The following is a 21,708-nucleotide window of genomic DNA, read 5'->3' as shown; positions in this document are numbered from 1 at the left end:
GAAATGATGAACAGGCTGATTTAAAAAATGCCTGGAAAGACTTACACGAACTGATGCTGAGTGAAGTGAGCAAAGCCAGGAGAACATTGTCCAAAAAACAACAAGATTATGTGATGATCAACTATGATAGACTTGGTTCTTGATCCAAGACAATTCCAATAGACTTGGGAAAAAAAATGCTATTCAATTCAGAGAGAGTACTATGAAACAATGGGGATCGAAACATTGTATTTTCACTTTTTTGTTGTTTGCATTTTCTTTCTTGTGGCTTTTCCCTTTTGCTCTCATTTTTCTTTCATAACATGACTAATATGGAAATATGTTTAAAATAATATTGTTTGAATACAGAAAGAAATATTTCTGTGTTGTAGGAAATGATAAGCTGGTTGATTTAGAAAAACATGGAAAGGCTAGGACATATGAAGGAAGATGCTATCCACCTTCAGAGAAATAGATGATGCTTATAATAAGCATAGTATGAGTGTATATATATATATATATACATGTGTATATTTTTGGTTATCGATAAAGGTGTAGGCAAAAGATATAGACCTCCATGCTTAATTGTAGTCTTCTTTAGGAGTGGGGGGGAGGGGGAAAATAAAGTTAAAAATGCACAAAGGAGAACAAAAGAAAACCAACAAGGAAAATATATATATAACCTATATCAGATTGTTTGCTGTCTTGGGGAGGAGGGAAGCAAGAGACTGATGGAGAAAATAATTTGGAATCTAAAATCATACAAAAATAAATGTTGAGGGGCATCTAGATGGTACATTACATAGAGCATCAGCCCTGAAGTCAGGAGGATCTGAGTTCAAATCTGGCCTCAGACACTTAACACTTCTGTGTGACCCTGGGCAAGTCACTTAACTCCAACTGTCTCAGCAAAAATAAATAAAATTTTTAAAAAATGTTGACAGCTATCTTTACATGTAATTAGACAAACAAAATACATAAAATTAGATAAATAAATTTACAAAACAAAACAAAAATCTGTGACAAAGAATTAATTATTAATATGAGATAATTTCATTTTAAATAAAAAGGAAACAAAAAATCAGAATTAGAAGGAAAAGTTAACCTGGGGATAGAGGAGAGAGGAATCTATGCAGCAAGTTTCTCTGATAAAGGTCTGATATGTAAGACATAAGAGCAGTTAGGTGATGTAGTAGGTAAGAGTGATGAACCTGGAATCAGGAAGATCTGAATTTACAGTCTCACCCCCTAATTAGCTGTGAGACCATGCACAAATATTTAACTTCTCTTGTCTCAGTTTCCTCTGCTGTAAAATGGGGAAAATGATAGTATGTTTCTTTCAGGGTTGTTGGAGGATAAAAAGAAGGCATATTTAGGAAACTCTCAGCACAATTCCTGACACAAATGTTAGTTATGATTATTACAGGGAAGTGCAAATAAAAACAAAAACTATTTCCAATAGCTAAATAGTCAAAAAATATGAAAAGACAATTCTCAAAGGAAAAAATCCAAGCTATCAGCAACCATATGAAAAAAAGCTTCAAATCATTAACAAGAAAAAAAAAAACAATTAAAACTTCATATCCATTAGACTAGTAAAGATCACCAAAACTGAATGATTACTATTAATAGAAGGCATATGGGAAGATAAGTGCATATTAATGCACTACTAGTAAAGTAGTGAATTAACTTAGCTATTTGGAACTATACCCAAAAAGTATACCAAAACTTGTCATTAAATTTTTTGAATCAACAATAACACGACTTCCCAAAGAGAGAAGATAATGTGTAATATATACAAGAAAATTTATAATAGCTTTTCGGTATATGATGGCAAAAATTGGAAATTAAAGAAATACTCACTAATTGGGAAAAGCTTAAGCAAATTTTGACATATGAATGTAATAGAATATTATTGTGCTAGAAGCAACGATTAAAAGGATGGGACCAGAAACATGGGAAGATGTGTATGAACTAATACAAATTTGAACAGGAACAGAATAATTTATACAATGACAGAACAGTAAAGAAAACTTATGATCTTATATACTTCAACAACAATACTATATGATAATTAATTCTGATGGACCTGGCCATCTTCAGCAATGAGATGAACCAAATCAATTCCAATAGAGCAGTAATGAATTGAACCAGCTACACCCATCAAAACAACTCTGGGAAATGACTAAGAACCATTACATTGAATTCCCAATCCCTATATTTTTGCCTACCTGCATTTTGGATTTCCTTCACAGGCTAATTGCACAATATTTCAGAGCCCGATTCTTTTTGTAAAGCAAAATAACGGTTTGGTCTTGTATACTTATTGTGTATCTAATTTATATTTTAATATATTTAACAGCTACTGGTCATCCTGCCATTTAGGGGAGGGCATAAAGGGAAGGAGGGGAAAAATTGGAACAAAAGGTTTGGCAATTGTCAATGCTGTAAAATTACCCATACATATAACTTGTAAATAAAAAGCTATTTAAAAAAAAGAAAATTTATGATCAATTCAACAATAATTATAGTTCTAGGGAACTGATGCTACTTCTGAAAGAGAGGAAGATATTTATAATTTTATTTTCAATTAGATATTTAGACATATTTGGGGAGAAAAAAGAAATGTCAGTTAAACTTTAATAAACTCTTGTCTCTAGCAATAACAATTAATCTATCATTTAGATTTAAAAAGGTACTAATACTAGTGAGTTAAATTTCTTCATGATTTTCAAAAGAACTTAAGAATGTTTTAGTTATAATTAAACAAAATTTGTTACTTTGTAAACCTTGTATTGACCCATCAATATTCTAATTCTCTTTCCTCTAAATTATTCCCATCCCACTCATTAACTGTATTTGTTAAGATGGGAAGATATGCTTTGCTTAGCTTGAATTCAACAACTTGAATTCATAAAAAGATAAAAAAAGGGGGGATGGGAGAGAAAATATATGAATTTTTGGCAAGTCATCATATTTTTATTAAATTTATGCCTGATTCAGGTTTCTTGGAAAGTGAATCAATACTTATTTCTGATGCTGTTTTGTAACAGTCAAACTATGTGATGATTTCAAACTTTGTGATAAACTAGCTGAGTCAGGATTGTTTTACAGAGAGAGGAAGGAAATGACATTTGTTTTGCAATAGAATTTTCTAAAACATTTAAAGCTCTAAATTGGGAGAGAGAGAGAAGACAGAGGATAGGGGATAGAGAAGGCAATGTTGCCTGAAAACAAAAGAAGACATATTTAAAAAAAAAATCTTATCAGGGAAAGAAAGAAAAACAGCCTCTATGGATAAAATATGAGAATGGAAACCATTCATTGAAGGGGAAACAATTACACTGAACTGGGCATTTGAAGTTAAGAAGTACTTGGGCTCCAATTTTACCTTAGGCAATATATATATATATTTTTGCACCTTAATCTGCAAAATGAGTGGGCTGGATTTAAAGGCTTCTAAAGTCCCTTCCACCTAGGAAGCTATTATCTTATTGCAAGTAACTGCGATTTGCATACTAGAAAGAGGAGAATTTAGATCTTGCCAATTTGAGGATGCTGACTCATTTCTCCTGTCTCTAATCTATCCTGCACAGAGTCTTTTCATTATTTCTAAAGCAAAAGTCTAATGAGATCACTTCTTTGCGCAAGACATTTCTGTGGCTCTTTATTGCCACCAGGATAAAATACAATTTTCTCTGTCATTTAAAGCATATCACATTAAAGCAAAACTGCCATGTGCAGGAACTAGTAAATGTGCAGTCAGCAGGGATCCCTTTTTAAGTTTGATACCACTGTTATATGTTAGAGCCAAACCAGCCTTTTCACTGTTCCCAGTACACAATATAACATTTCCCACCTCTGTACCTCAATGCACAAGCTATCCCTGCCTCGTGGCTAAATGTTTTCTTCACTTTTAAGAATTGTTCAAGTGACATCTCTTGATACCTTTCCTGATTCCATTGTTTGTTACTGTTCAAATTCCCATGTCAACTGCTACCAGCTATTACTTCTTATACAAGGTTCTTTTTTACTACATCATTCTCCACAGCATTCAGACAGTAAGCTTCCACTCAGGCAACAAATTCAGCAATTTTATATTTTATTTATTTGTGTACATGCTATTTCACCCCAATTTTATATAAGCTCCTTGAAAGTAGGGATGAAGCATAGGGTGTCTGTACCATAGTAGTTGGTTTGTTGAATTATTAAGGATACACACACACACACACACACACACACACACACACACACATATATATATATATAACTAAAAAAGGGTATAAACTGGTCATATAATAAGAACAAGAGATAATCAGTGGCCAAGCCAAGGGTTGCACTGGCATCTAAGAAATAGTAAAAGCAGAAAATGGCCTTTTACCGATTTATGGAATCCTCCTAGACAAAAATCACAGAGAACGAGAAAGTACATATGATTTGCCATCTACCTATAAGGATGGAGTGAATAATCATATCTGGGATATTAAGTTCCTACTCTATACAAGGCACTATGCTAGGGGAAACAAAAGCAAAAACAGTTCCTGCCTCTCATGTGTCTATATTTAACTGAGTAGACTCAAACATATACAAGTTAACAGCATTAACTATATAATAAATAATTCCAAGGAGAACTTGCTAATAACTGGTAGAAAAGGCTTCAGAGTAAGTGTTAATTAATTGAAGAATGCTAAGAGTTTTATCAGGAAGTTCCACTTGAATTCTAAAAGTACAGAAGGATAGAATGCCTATACGGGGAAAAGTTAGCCAGCCAGTTTGACTGGAATAAATTGCATATAAAGAGGGAATATAATGAAATATAATGAATATGATGAAATAAAACTAGAAAGCTGAGGAGAAATCCAGATTATAAATTTAGCTTGAAATGCCAGGTTGGAGATCTTTTATTTTATCCTAGAGGAAAAAGAGAGTCATTTTAGATTTTTGAGGAAACAGAGAGGCACATGACATGGATAAATCTTTTGAGCCAGGACAGCTAAAGTATGGCTATTCTGTGGGAGTAATTAAGAGAGTTATATCAGACACTTAACATTTCCTAGCAGTGTGACCCTGGGCAAGTCACTTAACCCCAATTGCCTCAGAGGGGAAAAAAGATTTCTAGCTCTAGCTTCCCAATTCCTCAACTGCATCCTGCTTTTACTTGGGGGAAAAAAACAAAATAAAACAAAACAATACCCTCACTACATCTAAATGTCATCAAGCTTTCAGCCACCCACTGAGATAGAAGAAACCAGTTCTGCTTGCTTTTCCACATGTGGTTCTAGTTTTCACAGACTACCCTTGAAGTCTCTCCAACATCAATGGTAAAATGGTCCCATTAAAAAAAAAAAAAAGCCACCTCAGAAGTGAAAAATGACTCAAACTGTGTGTGGCTTATAATTTTGTGGGTTTTCTTTTTTCATTTATCTATAATGAAAGGAAAATGGATTTTGCTCTGAAACAACTATCCAGAAGATAAATGAGAAGTGACCCCGATACCTGGAATAGGAACATCATAGCTTGTCATGGCGAGTTTATGAGATGGAGGGGAAGATCTGAGTTCTAGTTTCCTTCCTTCGTTTCCTGGTCCTCCTCTGTCTGGGCTGGACAGTCTCAAGTTGGGGCTCAAATGCTTTAAGTGACTTCTGCCATAACTGTGCAAAGAGCGACACCCCATTGGGAAGGTAACTTAGGGTCCACGAAAGGGCCTAGGAGCTTGATAGCTGGCCGCTTGACCCATGAGACTTTGGCCTGTCAACTGGAAGCCTCAGGACTAAGTACATAGATCGAGATGGTGCGCGCGAGGATAATCAGATAACTAGTCCCTTCAAAGCCCACCCTTGACTTTTCCCTTCAAGAATCCATCCTCCTCCTCCTCCTCCTCTCCCTCCTCCTCTTCAACTGAGCAAACAAAATGGTTTCAAGCCTCGAGGGGCTGCTGCAGAGCGCGGGCACGTGACCCCGCACTGCGGCACGCTTAGCCCAGCCGCTTCTCATTGGCCAGAGGGAGCGAGACAGCCTGGCCGGAGAGGAGGAGAGGGGCGGGTTTTGCTGTGGTGACGCACGCACGCCCACGCACGCACGCGGGAGAGGGCCGGGTTGCCTAGCCCGAGCTGCCGAATCTGCAAAGTGATTCTGCGGTAGCTGCGGCGACGGTGGCGGCGGCTGCGGCTGCGGCGACGGTAAGGAAGCGGCCACGGAGCAAAGCGGTGGCTACAGGTAAAATGGCGGTAGGAAAATAGCCACCGAGTTGGGCTGAGGGGGTTCTCGCCGATTCCGCCGCCTCTTCAGCTAAAAGGGATGGGGCTGACAGTCCTTGGGGTGGGGGAGGGGTTAGGATCAAGGGAGGAGGAGGTTCGAGGAAGTGAAGGCTAATTATCCCCTCCATCCGACCCTCCCGGGGCCTCCGAGGTCTAAGGCGAATGGGAAAGCGGAAGGGGCTTGGAGAGGCCGAGGGATAAAGGTGGGGTTCTTAAGCCCCTCGACTCCAACTGGGGAGAACCCCTCCTCATCCTGCCGTCCTACCCTGCCACCTTCTCCACTTAATTTCCTATTCTCTTCTTTGCTCTTTCACTCTTTATTCTCCTTTCTTTCCCTCTTTTCTTGTCTTCACCCCTCCCATACTTTGTCCTCAGCCTAAAGAACCGAGTTGGTTTCATAGGGAAAGTGTTTTTCCCCCCACCCTTGAAGACCTAAAAGGCAAGCAAATTAATTTCCGAACTACATTAGCACAAACACCCATGTTCTCTTCCTCCGACCTCCAGATAGCTGGGGTAAGGATCCATAGAAATGATGTCCTGTTGGCAGGTGCATATTAGATTCAGGAGACATCTCTCTAGCTCCTCCTTTCCTTCCCCACCCTTTCCCCACCCATGACTCTTCTTCGCGTCTGGTTGATTGACACTTCATTGGGAAAGGGCCCGTCTGGTGTTACTTGTCAAGATGGGAGAAAGGCTGCCAGACTCATTCTTCTGGTAAGCTCAACCCCTTCCAGGTAGACCCACTCCCCCTATACGGAGGCCCCTGAGGGGTAATTTTACTACTGTGTGTGTATGTGTTTTTAGAGGTGGAAGAATCCCAGGATCCTTTAGAGTGTATAGAAAGGGGAAGACGTGAAGAGTAGGCAAAATGACTAGTAGCCAGCTGTCCTTGGAAGGTTTGGGTGTTGACATGCTGAGAAACAAGACATTGGACCTTGAGGTCATTAAGGAGTACATGGAGATAGACTAAAGTTACAGAAGTGTGTGTTGGCATGACAGATGTGAAAACTTTCTTGGGAACTCTTGCAAAAATATATGTCCAGGGTATTTCAGGCTGTCTGCAACATCAAAACGACAAAAAGGTTCCTTCACCCAAAATACTAAAATATTTTTTTCTGAAAAGCTGTTCAGGTATATCCTTCATGGCTTCTTCAAGAGAGCATACATTTTTCCCTATTGCAAATTATATATTTGCAGTATAAAATGAGATTATAATCATGAAATTTTAAAATATAGCATAAGTGCCCCATATTCTGTGGTTATAGTCATTCTTAGGGGATTTAAAGATAGCCATTTCAGGACCACTGATAGCTCCAGTGTGATACTTCTTAATCCAAAGTCTGCAAAAAAAATGAAACCTTTATTGATCCATAAGGTACTTTGACTGATGGCAATATGTATTTTAGTTTAGTTTAGAATATATTTAGACTGCTTCATTTGGGCTGTAGGAGACTTGAACTATCTGGTCCAATAAAGATGCATTTTCATTAGTAAATCTGCTCCTGTTTAAATGTGGCTCTTCAAAGTGATTCTCCTTAACCTGTAAGTTGGTTCTTTTTTGTAATTAGTGGCTTAAGCACAAGGCCTCCTTTAAAAAAAAAAAAAAAAAAAAAAAAAAAAAAAAAAAAAAAAAGGTGCTTCTGAGGGTAGAAATGATCATTTTCTTTTTTTTTTTTAAAGGGTTATTAAAGTAGGAATTTTAACTTCTACTTTAACAAAACCAAAAACCTTTTTAGAAACACAAAGATCTCTGTTAATCAAGGTAATAGACATTATCAAAGCATAGAGAGGAAAACTACCAATTCCTTTTGGTCAGTGGAATGAAGTTGTCCTGTTTTGGTTACAATTTAATTGAAAAGAGATTTAGATACTGTGACATACATGACTGAGCATATATTTCCATCAGCCTTTTTAAAGAAAAGTTTGTAGAGGTATTATTCAATAGCTCTTAATTAGCATTCCTATGCTAGATGTATTCCTCCATCATTTTCTTATATTTGTTATTCTCTGGACACAACTAGATTGTGTCTAGATTTTAGAGACTTAATAAGATCTTAGAGATTTGATAACATTGAAGATTTGGTTTTTTGGTAGCATACAATGAATGGGAACTGCGTGATATTTAGGGTTTTTTTGGCTTAGCCTAAAGAGGAGATTCTTTGCCTCGATTGCTAGCTAACCTTAATAAATCAAATTGAGACCTGTTGGAGACCTTAGTTTAAAAAAGCTTAAATTTCATCCAGGGCCGTCTCCAGTTGTCTTGATCTATGTTTTGCCACTAGACCCAGGTGGCTCTGGAGTGGAAAATGAGACAGATGGCCTTGCACATCCTCCCTCATTTAAATTCAATTCACTTGCATCTCATGGCATCCCCTCCCTGTTGTCATGGCCCATGTCGAGATCAAAGGACAAACAACAATAATATTAATCACAAGACTTTGCCATTTTAACCTGATGTTAGCTACACAGGAAATGACATTCATACAGCACAGGTTTCTATAACTGTCTCTGTTCCTTCTTCTTTTCTGGCTTTCGAAACAAGATATAAAAACTGATGTTGTAACAGACTTGAGGAGAGAAGGGGACAAAGCAATAGTAATTGTGCCCAGCTAATTTGTGCTCCTTGTCTAAGTAATTTCCAGTACAACGTTCTATTTTTCTGTTTCAGGTTAACAAAATCCAGTAATTTAGTTGCTGGAACTTTCCTGCCAACATGGGGGAGCTTTTCCGCAGTGAAGAGATGACGTTGGCACAGCTTTTTTTACAATCTGAAGCTGCTTATTGTTGTGTCAGTGAATTGGGAGAACTTGGGAAGGTTCAGTTCCGGGATGTAAGTATCTCTGGGCCTTCTGTCTGTTTATTGAAGTCCTGGATTCACTGAATCAAATCTTGGAGCTAAAATGCGGGGATCACTTATTCCAACCCTGTTATTTTAAAGATGATGGTTGCTTAGTCCTTATATAATGAATATAAGATCTTTCAATGATTCAGCATGCTTTTTCATTAAATGCTTACTATGTTCAGTCAGTGTGCTAAATGTTGAGATTATAAAGACAAAAAAAGAAATAATAGCTACTCTCAAAGATACACACATATATACAGAGAATAACTATATACAATTAAGTACAGAATTAATAAAAGATAGGATAGAGAACACTAGTAGTTGAAATCAGAAGAGGCTTCGTGAAGAAGGTAATGCTTTAATTGTATCTTGAAGGAAATGAATTTTATAAGAACTACGTGAAGATAGACTGCATTTTAGGCAAGGGTACAGCGAGGGCAAAGTTATAGAGGTAGATAGATCATGGAATGCCACAGGTGAAGAACAGAGGAAGGCCTAGAATAGGGGAAGGAGAATCATATATTATGAAACTGGGGAAATAGGTTGGGTTCAGATTGTTATATTTAATCCTAGAGGATATAGGGAACATCTGGAATTTGTATAGGGAGAAATGGTCAGAACTGCATTTTAAAGAAAATCACTTTTGCATCTGTGTATCAGGAGGATGCATTGGAGAGAGGCCTGTCCTAAGAATTAAGGATACTATTTAGGAGATTTTTACAGTTGTCCACTGTTGGAGAGAATGATGACCTGAAATAGAATATTGGCTGTGTGAATTGTGAAACAGTATATGAACATAAAAGTTTTGGGTTATAATTAGGAGTTTTTAAATTTCCTTCAATTGAGTGGAATTTTTTTTCTTTAGAAGAAAAAAAAAGGGAATAGGAAGTAAATAGTTGTCTATATCTGTAGCATCAAGGAATGAGATTTAGTGTTTTATCCGTGACTTAGAATTCTAAAATTATGGCTTTCTTGAAAGCAAGAGGAGGATTTGGTATATTACCAAGACTAGAAGTAATGTTTAGCAGTAATTTTTTGGCAGATTGACTTTACCATGGGGGGTTTTAAACTGAAATTTGAGAAATTAGGAGGAAAATACTCTGAAACCCAGATAATACTGAGATAAAAATTGTAAAAGTATATGCTCGGTTGAACACTTGTGAAAGAACAGTAAGAATAGCAAAAGAAATGCTAGTAATTCTCGAGACAAAATGGGAGAAAGAGAGTCAGGAACAGTACTGATGGCTTCAGTTATCTATAAACAAGTACATCGAGGTTAGTTTGAAATTTTAACTCAAGGAAGTAGAAGTCTTAAAAATTTTCCCTGAGACTTGGCAAATTGGAATTCACAAATCTTCATCCTGAGAGTGATGATGTAGAGAAAATTTTTGATTTTAATGGTATGTTAAACCAAATGAGTTCTCAGGTTTTTACAAGATTCTGTAACCTCATAGGTGCACTGTCCTTTTGGCTTTGGTGTAGTGCTTAGGAGTATTGTCATGTCCAAACTTTTCAGAACTAAACCCCAACCAAGTAACTGACTTTTGCAGAATTGAAAGGGGGGTGGTGTTCAAAGAGTTTTAAAAAAAGATAATACTGCTATTTATAGAATCGGTTCTATCTATGTTTGTGAGGTCCGGGTTAGCACCCTGGATGCCTTAGAATCAGCCGGAATCATGATAAGCAAAAGTCCTTGGTCTTTAGAGGAGAAATAAAGGAGATGTACACAGCCAAAGTGCCCTGGCTTGCTTTACTCCACCCCTTAATCCCTCCTACAATTATCTTGTATACACCAAAAGATCAAGCCAGCACAGAATAGTGAGAAGGGCCATTTTCCAAGCATATGCTAATAGAGTATTGTCCAATTGGTAATTAGCTCTGTATTAAGTTTGTATTTTGTTATGGAACAGAATGAAGGAAACTAACCTATATAGGGTTGCTCTATTAGCTTCATTAAAACTAAGAATTAACTGTTTCTCCTACCTGACACACTCTCCAACAAGCTATAATTATTTTTCTTCTCAATTTTTCCATACAAGATGTTTTTCATTTCACTTTTATAGTTGAAGACATATATAAGTAAGTTGTTTTGAGCACCTTCTATGTTAGAAGCATTGTAAGAAGTGCCAGGAGAGGATATAAGAGAAACCAGATAATTTTGTACTCAAGAGCAAGAAATCATGCTCCAAAAATCTTGCAGCCTAGTCTCCCCAAAAAGGAAATACACATCTAAAATTAAGCAGTATAAAATAGTACAGACTTAATAGATAAGTGCTGTGGCTACATTAGCATACAAAAATTATCTTAATCATGATAGGCTTCATGCTGTGAGCAGTGTCCTATATTCTACGTAGGTCAAATAATCAATAAACCAGTAATTATTTTTTAATCTTTATTCTTTTTGACCTGCCAACAACATTTAATAAAATCTTTTTGACTTGTCAATAGCATTTGAAAATTCTATTTGGTTTTTACAACAAGAAGTTTTCTTTCCACTTCTCTATTATTTCTCTATATCCATGGCTAACTTTTCCTTTTTTTCCCAAACTAAATGGGGACTTTTCCCAGGTTCTGTCACTTTCTTATACATACTGTCAGTATTCTTAATCATTCCCAAGGCTTTACCTATTTCCTATTTATGGCTGACTCCCAACTTCTATTATTCAATTTTTGTTTGATTGGCAATAATACTTGGATATCCCAGTGCCACCTTCCCTCACTCAAATTCAGCCTATTTAAAACTGAATTCATTATCCCATTCTCAAACAGGATATCCTTACTTCCCTAATAGATGCTAACACTACCATTCTTCCATTTCAAGAATGGAAATGGTTCAAAAGGGCTGGGCTGTTTTCAGCTTCCTCCTCTCTTTAATTTCTACACTTGTCATCTTTCCTGGAACTGTGGAGTCTTCTTTCATATTTTTTCTTACTCTTACACCTTCTTTTCCATTCTCGCTATTTAACATCTTCTGGATAATTGCACTAGCTTCTTAACTGTTCTATCTTCTTTCAGTCTCTTCCTTTAATATTTCTACATTACTACTTTAATTGTGTTACTCCTTTGCACATAAATCTTGAGTGATTTTCCTTTATCAAAAGAGGTCCTGGCACTCAAAATCCTGACAGTTTTAATTTCAATCTATCTTCCAAGACATTATTTTCAACTATTTTGTTACATGTACCTTGTTGTCCAACTAAATTAGATTATCTGTTCTTCTCTGTCCAAAAAATCTTATTCTTTTCTATTCCCTCTACCAAAAATATTCTCATTTTTCTTCCACCACCCCATCTTTACCAATCAAATCCTACATATTCTTAAAGGCCTTAACCAACCTGCTAGTAATCTTTTACATGAAGATAACTACTATCAAGAAAATATCTTTTTCCTCTATATTTAGCATTTCCTTTTTATCATTCCTTTTTTAAAAAAAAGATAATTTTATGAATGTCTTTTGTTTTTATCAGATTTCCTTCTCTGTACCTTGTTTTTCTTTCTTCCAGAGAACTATTCTTTGCAAAAGATTTAAAAAAAAAATCAGGTAAAATTGATCCATGCATCAAAAAAAAAAAAAAAAATCTGATATCATATACAGTGTTCCACGTCTATGAAATCCCTCCACCTTTGCAAAGGATATCTTCTCATATCTTGTCCTTGAATCCTAACTTGTACTTTATACTTTCACAACATTGAATTGTTTTGCAGTGACTGTTCTTTCCATGGGTATTGTGTATGTTATTTTCCTGGCTCTAAATGTTTCATTTGCATCAATTCATATAAGTCTTCCCATACTTCTTTGTATTTATCATGTTATTTCTTATAGCACAATAACATTCCATTATATCCATCTACCACAATTTGTTCAGTCATTCTCCAAAGATGGCCATCCACTTTGTTTTAGTTCTTTGCTACCATCAAAAGTGCTGTTACAATTATTTTGATGCATGTATCTTTTTGTCATTGAATTCTTTGGGGTATATGCTTGGCAGTAAGATATTTGGGTCAAAAGGTATGAACATTTTAATTACTTTATTTGTATAATTTCAAATTGATTTCAGTATGATTATTCCAATTTGCAGCTTCACCAATAATGCATTTAATTAGCATGCTTCCCTTTTTATAACCCCTCCAACTTTGATTTTTTTTTTTTTTTCATTTTGACCAATTTCCTGAGTCTGAGATAGAACCTTAGAGTTGTTCTGATTTGCATTTCTCCTGTTAGTGATTTGGTACATCCTTTGTATCATTCTTATTGAGCCCTTATTCTCTTGCCTTTTATTGTTGTTAATTTTTTTTATGTATTTCCTTTTATTATAGTAAACTCAAAGGAAGGCAATGTTTTATTTATGTTTTCATACCTGATTATCTTACTTTACACAGAATATAGTATGTATAATAGGTACTCAATTATTCAATTATCTTTTTTTTTTAAGTTCTCATTTGAATTCAGTAAGCAATTTGTTGAATCTATATTAAAGTCACTTTGTATACAAATATAAAAAAGTAACAGTCTTTGTCCTTGAGAAAATTACAACCTCCCAGGGGACAACTCATAAGTTTTTTCCTCTCTACAACATTTGACACTGTTGACCATGACCTCATCTGGGATTCTTTCTTCCCTTGGCTATGATATCATTGTACTTATAATTTCTCCTACATCTCTGCTTCTTTCTTCTTTTCTAGTTCTTCATCTCACCCCTTAAAACATGGATGGTCTTCCAGTGTTCTGTCCTTAGCTTTCTTTTGTAGCACTCTTCCTTCTTATTTCCTCCACTTCCACATCTCCAATCTTATCCTGAAGATTCCCAGTTTCACAAATCCAGCTTGAACCTTTCCCCAGATCTCCAAGTCCCATATATTTATCTGCCTTCAAGATATACATCTAGTATCTTAAACTTACTCTTTCTAAAACTGAACTTATTTTCCCTCCTAGAACCTGTCTCTATCTCAACGTCTTAACCCTGGTATCCTATTAGTGTTGACTTGAATCAGTTCTACAGTGAGTTCCCAGTGACCATGTCTTGAAACTTCAAGGCATCTTTGATTCTTCCTCTTCTTTATTTCCTATAGCTAATCAGTTGCCAAGTTCTTTCCAAAGGGTTCTGATATTCCTGTCCTCACAGATTATATTACCCCATGTCATATAGTCCATTTTGTAGTGAAATTATCATCCTCCATTCTTATCCTCTTCTTCTTTTCTACTGACATGCCTTGCTAAAAAAATAAAAAAATCCCTTCCTTTCCAAAAGACAAACTTAGGTGCTAACTTTTTTCTTTTTCTTATTTTTTCTTTTTTTTTGGTTTATTTTTTAAATAGCTTTTTATTTACAAAATATATACATAGGTAATTTTTCAGCATTGACAGTTACAAATCCTTTTGTTCCAACTTTTTCCCTCCTTCCCCCACCCCTTCCCCCAGATGGCAGGTTGACCAATACATGTTAAATATGTTAAAGTATAAGTTAAATACAATATATGTATACATGTCTAAGCAGTTAATTTGCTGTATAAAAAGAGTCAGACTTTGAAATATTATACAATTAGTCTGTGAAGGAAATAAAAAATGCAGGTGGACAAAAATAGAGGGATTGGGAATTCTATGAAGTGGTTCATAGTCATCTCCCAGAGTTCTTTCCCTGGGTGTAGCTGGTTCAGTTCATTACTGCTGACTTGGAACTGATTTGGTTCATCTTCATTGTTGAAGAGGGTCACGTTCATCAGAATTGATCATCATATAGTATTGTTGTTGAAGTATATGATGTTCTCCTGGTCCTGCTCGTTTCACTCAGCATCAGTTCTTGTAAATCTCTCCAGGCCTTTCTGAAATCATCCTGCTGGTCATTTCTTACAGAGCAATACTATTCCATAATATTCATATACCACAATTTATTCAGCCATTCTCCAATTGATGGCCATTCACTCAGTTTCCAGTTTCTGGCCACTACAAACAGGGCTGCCACAAACATGCTTGCACACACAGTCCCCTTTCCCTCCTTTAAAATCTCTTTGGGATATAAGCCCAGTAGTAACACTCCTGGATCAAAGGTTATGCACAATTTGATAACTTTTTGAGCATAGTTCCAGATTGGTGCTAACTTTTCCATGAAGCCTTCTCTGATCATTTCCCATATAGATTTTCCTCTCTTATTTTTTATAGCACATTATTTACAGCTATCCTTTTCAGTAATCATATTCTACATTTTTAAGAGTTATTTGAATACGTCTTATCCTCTCTTCATCCTTTTAGACTGCGAGTTCCTTTGTATCTCCAGTACCTAGCACATAGTTAGGATTTACATATTTATTGAATTGACTTTTTCTAACACTTAAATGTTTGTGAAATGAACTAACTTCTCAGCTCAATTAACTTACAGAAGTGTAAGCCACTGGGATAGGATAACAGGCCTTGCAAGTCTGGTCCTCCATTGTTTAAAGTTTTATTTCCTCCCCAGCTGCCATTTCCAGCACTGGCTTCACTTTTACTCATATCTTTCCTTCTCCTTTGGTTGAGGTGGGGGAGTTAGAATAATCTTTGCTACTCATTGCTAATCCCAGGTTCTCCTGACGTAATATCTCATGGTCACTGTTGTCTAATGACCTCCAGGATGCTTTCCTTCTTTCCTTCATGAGTTCAATACTTGACTCATTATTTTCTTCTTACCAACTTCTTCCCTCATACCAGAAATTTTCAACATAGATATTGATATTTCCTCAAGTAATGTAGATCCCCATGATCTACTCTTCCATACCATGTCAGCCAAGATCATACCCTTGATCTTGCCATTACCCACATGTACCATTTCCATGTTCATTGACTCTGAAATTCTCTTATTTGATTACAGTCTATTGGCATACCACCTCTCCTTTTGCTTTCTAAAACCAGTCTGTTCTTTGTCCATAGCATGACCCCTGATTCCTCTATTCCTTAGTTTTCTTCTGGCACATCACCTTGCACTAATTATACTCTTCTCTCTTTCCCATCTTGACCCATTATTGAACCAATTCAACTCTACACTGTCCTTTTCTCTTGGTAAACTTCTTATCTCCTTATTCTATTTCCAATCTTAATCTCCTAAATTTTAATCTTAGCTCACTCTATTCTTCTATTACCTTCATTCCTATACACATTAGCAGCAGCATGTAGGAGAGAGGAGAAAATTATGAAATTATGCTGTGAGACCTCTTTAATTAATTCACTCTTCCACTCACAATAACAACTTTTTTATCCCTCCTTAAATTGCTCATGGTACTTCCTGGTTTTTTGCTACCACAAAAAGTGAAATGATATTTATATTTTTGTGATTTTTCTCAAATAATTTTAAATCATTTGCCAGAGTAATTAGACCAATTCACGCCTCCACTAATAATATGTGAGTAAGCCTGTCTTCCCACTTCACCCAACCCTGACACCTTCTATCTTTTATCATCTTGCCAATTTAATAAATGTGAAATAAAACCTGACTTGAATTTCACCTTATCCCCCACACTTTCTGCTTATGGGGTAATGAAGGAAAGGAAAAGAAACCTAATTTAAAATAGTGGCCTGCATTTTTGTGCTCATTGTGGTCATCTGAATTGAGAGATGGTAGGCTGTTTTTTTTCTTTTTAGTGACATTGCTGCAGTGAGAAAAGATGCTTTTTACTTTTAATTGTTATGGTTGTTATGACTGGCCACAGTATTTCATGTTTTAGAAGAATATAAAGTGTATTATATTATGTAGCCCAAGGTGGAGTTTTTGATATTCCAGGATATGTATCACTTGAGAAGTTGGATTGAGGGGGAACCTTTGCAACATTTGACTATTTCTCTTTTTTTGTGTTGTTGAATTTCAGTTAAATCCAGATGTGAATGTATTTCAACGAAAATTTGTCAATGAAGTTCGGCGATGTGAAGAAATGGATCGGAAACTCCGTATGTGATGTCTTGTTTCAATAATTCTTTAATTATTGAAGTTTTAAAAAATAGTCTGGTGTAACCAAAAAAAAATCAAACCAACAAACACATTAGCCCCTCCTCACCTCAAAAAAAAATCTTATCTGTTTTCTTGAGTTTAATGTTTGGAATATATTTGTATTCTATTATATATGAGAAGTATGTATATTCCTTAAATAACACTCAACTTAAATACTGATTAATTGCTTTATCATTGTGCAGAGGACAGTATAGCAGTCTGAGGTAAGTCTTAAGATATACAAGAATTCTGTAAATCGAATTCCATGTCCTGCAGTCATTTCATAGACAAAGTTTGCCATGAATTTTAGGCAAGTATTTTTTTTAATATTTTAATTAGTTTATTGCTCTTCCTGTCTGATATTCTCTTTATGCTGCACTCTTAAATTTCAGTAGTTATCTCTGAGCACTGAACAAACCATGCTTTTATTTGATTTTTTTAGTTTGGTGTTTAATAGCATTTCCCCCCAGTTTGATCTGCTGTTTAAATGCATAGTACTCAACAATTTTTCAAATTAATTAATATTTTTTCCATAGGGATATGTTTTACTATCACATGTACTAAAGGCTTTATTCCATAAACAACTTTTTTCTCTGAATCTGATTTTCTATGCAAAATTGGCAAGCCAGAATAATCTTAGATTTAAGTGAGATTCACACAGATCATTAATAGTTTCCATTTACCACTTGATGGTTTAGAAAGCTCTTTCCTCACATTAGCCAATAGAATTAGTTAGTGAAAGTGTTACTATTTTCATTTATAAGTGAAGAAACTGAGATTTAGAGGCTTTAACTTGTCCATAGACACACAACTCGTAAGGTCAGGATTTGATGAGGTCTTCTGACACTATTCAGTTTTCTTTTTCTTCTACTTATAGTGTCAATCTTATTGATTCTTTTGATGGTTCTGGTATTTTGTATTCTATATGAATTCTATTCACAAAAGGTAGCAAATGCATCTGAAACTATAAGTCTGGACTAAATACCTGTTATGGTTAAAGAGAATTTAACAGCAGCTGTGCTGCAGTGGAGTTTTTGTAGCAGGAGAAGAATTTTTTTTTTTAAATTGATTTTCATTTTCCACTTTTCTTTTATCAAAGAAACTTCTTTTTGGTTTGTGCTTAAATATTATCTATTCCACGCATATACCAATGGATCATAAGGGTTATGTTTCTGTCCTTTTAGGGTTTGTTGAGAAGGAGATAAGAAAAGCTAATATACCTATCATGGACACAGGTGAAAACCCAGAAGTTCCTTTCCCCCGGGATATGATTGACCTTGAGGTAAACATCCTTATGGAAAGTTTCTTTTGGCTGTCCACAGATATTATTGGGGAAGGGGCAAAGGAAATCTTAGTCTTTCCTTGTCTGTGTGGTATTTAGATAGTAAGCTCCTTGAGGCCAAAGTCTGAACTGTTTAATTTGATCTATTTGGTGTCTAATGCAGAATTCATGTTTATAGCTAAATAAATAAATAAGCAAATATGTGTGTATGTGTATAAATAAATGATGTATAAAATATAAAATGCTCATCCTGTTAAATAACTTACCTCCTTTGAACAGAACAGTCACAGAATCAGTGTTAATGATGTTCATGTGTAGTCTGTTGAGCTTATTTAGTAGATACACACAATTCTTGCTTTATATCAATTCATATTATGCAAATCCAATTCCCCAGCAGGAGCACAGTGGAAGTGGTTTCAGTGCAGCCCCAGGTCAGGGGTCTTCTGCTGCAGGAAAGAGGGAGAAGAGGTAAAGAGCTTTGGAGAGAGCAGAGTCACATGAAACCCAGAGAGGAGATGGAAAAGTCTATGGAAAGGTTTACTTATGTTAATTGAGAACTGACTATAGTAAGGCTGAACAAAAGGATTTTAAACATTAGTCTTCAGTTAGACAGAATTACTTTAGTGAAATGTTAATATTTTGAGAATAGAGGCAGAATAAATTTGAATTTACATTGGAGACAGTAATTATACAGGACTGAATCCCATTGAACACACAGGACAAATATACTGACTTTATGGTGAGTTAACATGTCCCTTTTCTTCCCAGGCAAACTTTGAGAAGATTGAAAATGAACTGAAAGAAATCAACACAAATCAGGAAGCTTTGAAGAAAAACTTCCTGGAACTGACGGAATTAAAATTTATACTACGCAAAACTCAGCAGTTTTTTGATGAGGTCAGACTATTGTTTGTTTCTTTGAGCAGCTGATGTTTTACTTGCCAAAAGTGGGCCATGTTTTATTCTAATGATTATTTTCAGTTGCTGTCTTGAAACAGTCATTTTTTTTACACCTCATTTTAGTTGGAGATACTTCAAATTATGTTCCATTTTTCATGCAGTACACAGCTAGCCATATTTTTGGATATTTTTATTATTTGCAGTTTTTCATATCAGATTATGAAGGGGATATTTAGAGTAGTAGTGTATGCATTCCCTGAAAAATGCACATACATATTTTTTAAGGTAAGTATTCAGTTAAAGCGAAAGTCCAGAAAATAGGGAATATTGGCAACAACATGTAGGTAAAAAAATGTTAATCATAATCCACATAACTTCTTACCCTTGCTTGTCTCTCTTTCAACAAACCTTCAGTTGTTTTATTCTCTGCTCCTTTCTCAACTTAGAAGGTTATAGTGATTGCACTTATATGTTAAATTTCACAAGTGTTTTTCTTTAGGGTGTGTGAGAATTCAAAATAGAAGTTTTGAAAAGGGTGTGTTTGTAGTTAGCATGACAACTTCATTTGATAATTTTCTGACCCCAATATCTCCCCCAAATTTTATATTTTTTAACTTAGAAAATTTCAGAGATGGAAAAAAACCCCTATGTTAAAAATGTAGGTAACTGGGTTACCAGGTAACAGCTTGCTGAAGAAAGAATTGGAAAGGATTCAAAATAAGAATTTTTGAAAAGAGTTTCCAGGCTCCTAATCTGCCTTTGGGTAGTCTTATCATGCAGTATGAATACTTTTCCTCTGGTAATTTAAAACTAATGATCTTGTCCTGCTGCAGGTATTCTTGACATCAGCTGAAGCAAAAAAAATATTTTATGAATTATTTTAGTCACACTTTTTATATCTTTTACCAAAGAATTTTTCTTGGGTGGTGGTTCTCTTTTGGACCACCTGTGCCCTGTAAGGAATTTAGCAAAATATTTAAATTTAGAACTTTAACATCAGCATGACATATTTTGAGCTCATATATTTTGAGTTCTGCTTTTCACTTCTCTCTTGGAGGGAGAAACTGACTTTTCAATTCTGTTTAGAGCACGAAAAGCATTTGCTCAAGATGTGATACATTTCTTAGTATAGCTGAGGACTTTGGCTCAAGTCAGGTCACCTTAATGTAATGAAAAGTCTCTGAAACTTAAGTGCCTCTTGTTTCTGTGAAGCAGAGCCTGGTTTTATATTAATAGAGGTTAGGTTGTGATCATTCAGTTTGCTTACTGATTTGTTAATTTTTAAGGTTGACAATAATTTCTCTCACCAATCTCACAAATCATTGCATTTTTAAAGGGTGAGGAACAGTGAGATAACCTCTCTCCTAGTGTTTTAAGTCCTTTTGCAACAGGTATGCTTAGTTCATTTAATCTGGCTTACCTAATACTTAGCAAAAAGTAAGCACATAATAAATGTTTTATTTGTTTACTTTTCCATTGTATAGTTGCTGCCTTATATTCTTATTCTTATAAAATAAGGCATAAAATATATGCCTTATAAAATAAAGGCAAAAGCTTTGAAAGATTGCAAAAAAATCTTAATGTCCCATCTGTACTAGTGTACCGATTTTTCATTTTAATTAAGTGATTTAAGACTTCTCAGTATTAAATATACATTATGAGAAAGAGGGGATTCTCAAGTCTTTTTAATACATTATCAAAAATGACATCTCCCTCTCCATTTTTTTTCCTTTAACCAACAGAAACACAAAAAATCCTGTCCATTATTTGTGGAAAGTACTATTCAGTATGTTGCCTTAGCTATGATAACAATTCCCATACACTTTCATATAAATTTCTTTTGGATTCTTCGTGTTTTCAAAGTAATGAAAGGAGTTCTTTTGCTGAGAGCTACACTAATTGAGGAGATAATACCTCACCTGTATGTATTACTAACTCTGTTGTGGTACTTGGTCCATAATGACTCATTCAAAGCTGTCAGTAAAATCCTTTACCTACTATTATCCCACAGTAATCTCAGATAGTGCTGCCATAATGAAAAAAAAGATCTGCTGAAGAGAAGACATTTTCCAATGCAGGGAGCACAGTTTAAAGAATGCAGTAGAAAAATGGGCTTTCTGGGTCCTTGAAAAGTTGATGGAATAAAGTGATCTTGAGATTTCTTCCATAACTGAAAATATAATATTTGCAAATGGGCTATAACACTAGCAGATTGGTTTTCCAATTATTTTTGGTATAAGAATGTTTTACATTAATAGGCTAAAGAGAAATGGCTAAATCAGGAAATGATTATTCTGCTTTAGGCTGCTATGGAAGAGGGAAAATGAGGGTATTTTAAATATTCTTTTGCTTTATGGTGATTACAAATTTGATTTAGCCATTTCTTATCCATGACATTTAAAATGATTTGTTAATGATAAATATCCTTTTCTCAGTCTTCTTGCTTATGAAAAAGAGTTAGAGCTGAAGAGATTTCTCTGAATCTTTTCCCATAAG

The 21,708-nt window shown here is 35.3% G+C and overlaps 1 protein-coding gene across 8 annotated transcripts in view; it reads left to right on the top strand.

Annotated features, from left to right (window-relative positions):
* The first annotated feature begins 6,045 nt into the window (after positions 1-6,045).
* Positions 6,046-21,708, top strand: part of ATP6V0A1 (ATPase H+ transporting V0 subunit a1) — a 62,802-nt gene continuing 47,139 nt past the window's right edge. For 3 of the 8 annotated variants that reach the window (XM_051994404.1, XM_051994403.1, XM_051994401.1), the window contains exons 1-5: positions 6,052-6,195; positions 8,905-9,066; positions 16,912-16,990; positions 18,215-18,312; positions 19,081-19,209. In XM_051994404.1, coding sequence (XP_051850364.1) covers positions 8,950-9,066; positions 16,912-16,990; positions 18,215-18,312; positions 19,081-19,209 — 423 coding nt within the window. In that variant the 5' untranslated portion in view covers positions 6,052-6,195; positions 8,905-8,949. Of the gene's footprint in view, positions 6,196-8,904; positions 9,067-16,911; positions 16,991-18,214; positions 18,313-19,080; positions 19,210-21,708 lie in introns of all 8 variants that reach the window. The other 5 variants (XM_051994409.1, XM_051994407.1, XM_051994406.1 and 2 more) reach the window with 3 other exon arrangements.

The sequence above is a fragment of the Antechinus flavipes genome, chromosome 4 (assembly GCF_016432865.1).
Source record: "Antechinus flavipes isolate AdamAnt ecotype Samford, QLD, Australia chromosome 4, AdamAnt_v2, whole genome shotgun sequence".
Lineage (NCBI taxonomy): Eukaryota > Metazoa > Chordata > Mammalia > Dasyuromorphia > Dasyuridae > Antechinus > Antechinus flavipes.
The sequence above is the reverse complement of the archived record's forward strand: the minus strand, read 5'-3'. Positions and strand labels throughout refer to the sequence as shown.